The sequence below is a fragment of the Camelina sativa genome, chromosome 3 (genome assembly GCF_000633955.1).
Source record: "Camelina sativa cultivar DH55 chromosome 3, Cs, whole genome shotgun sequence".
NCBI classification, from domain to species: domain Eukaryota; kingdom Viridiplantae; phylum Streptophyta; class Magnoliopsida; order Brassicales; family Brassicaceae; genus Camelina; species Camelina sativa.
In genome coordinates this window covers 14169110-14172851 of record NC_025687.1, presented here as the reverse complement: position 1 = coordinate 14172851, position 3742 = coordinate 14169110, and the positions used below count along the sequence as shown (strand labels likewise).

The window sequence follows — 3742 nt, the reverse complement described above, 5'->3', positions numbered from 1 at the left end:
CAATGGCCAAACCGAAGTCGTGTGCAACGTGGCCATGTCCTCTTCTCCTCCTGATCAAGACGACCAAGATTGGGTCGTTGGCATCAAGTTCTTGGGTAGACAGCTGAGTCTCTGCAGGCCCCGTCGTGACCTGCGTTGGACTAACATCCTAGCACCTTTTGAGTCATGGGATAGCTCAAAACTTATGTATTCCAAGAAAGACCAAAGGTTCTATTTGCTTGCTCCTGGAGGCAACTACTTATGCTCCTGGGATCTCAACTTTAAGGAAGACAAGAAGCCTAAGTTCCATGAGTTGGTGTTGCACAACCTTCCCGACATGCCACGTTCTCACTGGAAGCAATTGGATTCCTACTGCAGGGAGGATCATTGGGTGGAGTCACCTTCCGGTGAAAGTTTCCTTGTCAAATGGTAACCTAAGTATAGTTTTTAGATATTATTATTACGGAATTGTCTGAAACAAAAAAAACTAAACACCCATTTGACTTGTAACGTGTATGCAGGTTCTGTGAATATTCCCCTAAAAACTCCAGTAAAAAATGCAAGTCACCGAAAGTAATGGTGTTCAGAGAGGAAGAGACAAAAGATGGAAGGAAAAACATGCGTTACACAGACGACATTGGAGATCTGTGCATTTTCATTTCAAAGGGAGAGGATTTCTGCGTCAAGGCGAGCTCTTGCCCTGGTCTCCACGCTAACTCCATCTGTTTGCATGGCCGTGTGTTTGCAACGGTCAATCTCACGGAAAGAACCTATGGCTGCTACGAATATCCTCAAGGCACACCAAGCAGGATTCCTTATTCACCCTACTGGCTTCCTCCGTTTTCTCCTTAGCCCTCTGTTTGCTTCATTGAATCATTGGTGATTGGTCTTATGGTGTCGTTGGTTCTGTCCAGTTTAATTTGAAGACTTCATTTGGTAGTTGGTGTCACATGGAGTATATCTGATGTAACTTGTCTTACATTACAGATCCTTTTTTAGCCTGTTTGTTCCCCAACTTTTATGTCCATGTGATATCTCTTGTGAAGCCCCAGCCGAGATTACTCAAACTTATCAAGTTTAAACTTATATATATGCAATTTACTTAAGGAGTCCATAGCTCATATAAGCACTAAAACTAAATTGAATCAATAGAAGCCGAGACACGGAGACTACAATTAAGATCATAGTGAACTTGAAAGTAGGAGAGACAATCAGAAATATGTTGAAGAAGTAAGTTGAATCACACATTCTTTCATGGCCCTGGATTCTCTGATTGCACATTTCTATCTTAACCCCAAAACAAAGATTCATCAGAAGCATGTCAGGATTTAATATATACCAATAAATGCAACTTAAAGATATTAATATCCACGTTATTACAGCATAGAGAACACCATTTTGACCGAGACAGAAAATAATACAGTTTCTATGACTGGTTGAATACTTTCATTGCATATGGATTTTTTCTTAAACTCTTTTGTAACTGCCACACCCCATATTTATACTGTCCTCACCACATTGAATTTAATGTTTCGTATTGTCATGTCTTCAATATACATTTAACGAGTCTCATAGAATCCTAATTATACATTACAGTTATGTTTATAATCAGTTCGAATAAACACCAGCTAGACCCCATATGTAAGTTTTAGATAACTGGTGTATGAAAAATATATGGTTCAGTCAAAAATATATTGTTCCGTCAACAAAGTTATTACAACCTTTTGTAACAACTGTGAGTGGGCAAAGGAAAAAAAAATATAGAAAAAATGTATAAGAAAAGCATAATTATTGCTCTGTTCTAGCAGCGACTGCCTTGGCTTTGGCAAGATTCCAAAAACGAAAGTTTCACAAAAAAGAAAGAAATAAAACTTGCTACCCACGCTTATATATCTCTCTCTTTTAAGGTAAGTGAAGATATATGGTAGAGACTCCACAAATACATCAACTTAATTTTGGTCTTTCTTGGTGTTTGTTATTTGCAATAATGTTTCGGCTTCTCTCCAAGCTCTCCCCCCACGTAAGATCTTCCTTGCTTTTTGTTTAATTTTCTAATTTTATTCTGCTTTTATTTTCTTAAGATTAGATGGTTTATTTTCTACCTTTGTCTACTTTAGATTACATAGATAAGGAGTTAATTAAGGATCGGAGATATAAATCTATACTTAAGAGAATTGAGGATTTACTTTTATTTTTGCTTAAACATGGCAGATTCACAAGAGGAGCGTTCGTTCGTTTTCATCTTCCACGACCGGTCCGTATTTGTCGCTTAATGTCCGTGCAGGACCGCCGTCGGAAGGCGTCTGCAACGGAGAAGTAGATTTGTACGACCCTGCGAAACAAGAGTTACTCAAGCTTACGGACAAAGCAATTCCAGAAGAAATCGTTACAGCCAAATGGATCGGAGTTTCCAAGGGATGGGGAGTTCACTCTGACCCACAAGACCGTTGTGTACTCCTCACCGACTTTTTGAACCCATGGAATTGCAAACCAAACCCCAAACTCTTGACTCTGCCTCCGCTTAACCCTCTGCTCGCTTGCCAAACTGATGTGATCTGGAACGTGGCAATGTCCTGTTGTCCTGATGACGATGAAGACTGGGTTCTTGGCATCAAGTCATTGGGTGACCAGATCAGTTTCTGTAGGCCCCGTCGTGACTTGCGTTGGACTAAGTTCCAGACCCCTTATGACTACTTTCCAACCTCGAATCTGACGTATTCCAAGAGAGATCAAAAGTTCTACTTGCCTGGTCCTGGAGGCCATCACTTGTTATCCTACGATCTCCACTTCGACAAAGCCGGCCAGCCTGAGTTCCATGAGTTGCAGTTCCGAAACTTTCCAGAGTCGTTCAAGTATGACTCGGAGATCTCGGAGCTGTTTCCTTCTTCTTGTAGGACAGAACGCTTTGTGGAGTCACCCTCCGGAGATGAACGTTTCCTCGTCAAATGGTATAATATACTCTATAGCTACTACCATATGAATTATACATTATTGCTGATTTGCTCGATCGTTGGTTTTTGTATGAAGGTACGCCAAGGGATGTTTGGCTAATTATTCGAGTAGAATAACATATGAAACGCAGCGCTTCATGGTGTTTAGAGAAGAGGAAACTATAGAAGGAAGATTCATGTGTTACACTGATGACATTGGAGATTTGTGCATCTTTGTTTCAAAGAGCGAGGCTTTTTGCGTCCCCGCAAGCTCTTTTCCTGGCCTTAAGCCAAACTCCATCTATTTTGTTGGCTTTGGCTTAGGCATTTACGATCTCACCACCAGAGATGTCTCTTCTTTTACTGCTCCTAAAGGTGCACTGAATCATATTGTGCATCCTTACTGGTTTCCTCCAGCTTCTAGCTAGTTCTACGATTAATTAGATGGCTTTGTTAGCTTCGGTTTTACTGTCTCTCGACTGGCTGAGATCTAAATATCTGTCATCTATATATGTTCCCTTTTGACTGTATAAGTTTGTTATGATCAATGGAATAGTTCTTCTATAAACATTCTTTACATACACAAATAACACAATTCACTTCATTTGTTTATACCTGAAACAATTCTTGTTAGCCACCAAACCATCTTTCTTATTTACAGTTGTATAGAATGGGGAAAAGTACCACCCACATAAATTATATGGCTGTCACGTGTTTAACTATCCCAATTCCCCAACTACAACTATACATGTATTTGAGCAAAAAAAAAAAAAAAAAAAAAAAAAAAAAAAAAAAAGNAATACATATGTATTAACTCGGACTAGGTACCAACC

The 3742-nt window shown here is 39.7% G+C and overlaps 2 protein-coding genes across 2 annotated transcripts; both read left to right on the top strand.

Annotated features, from left to right (window-relative positions):
* LOC104777041 lies at window positions 7-1061 on the top strand. Its single transcript, XM_010501232.1, has 2 exons — window positions 7-408; window positions 501-1061. Exons 1-2 carry the CDS (start codon window positions 35-37, stop codon window positions 829-831), a joined length of 705 nt encoding a protein of 234 aa, XP_010499534.1. The 5' UTR covers window positions 7-34; the 3' UTR covers window positions 832-1061.
* Window positions 1863-3495, top strand: LOC104777042. The gene is made up of 3 exons (XM_010501233.2): window positions 1863-1999; window positions 2191-2927; window positions 3007-3495. The coding sequence occupies exons 1-3, from the start codon at window positions 1901-1903 to the stop codon at window positions 3335-3337; spliced, it is 1167 nt and encodes a 388-aa protein (XP_010499535.1). The 5' UTR covers window positions 1863-1900; the 3' UTR covers window positions 3338-3495.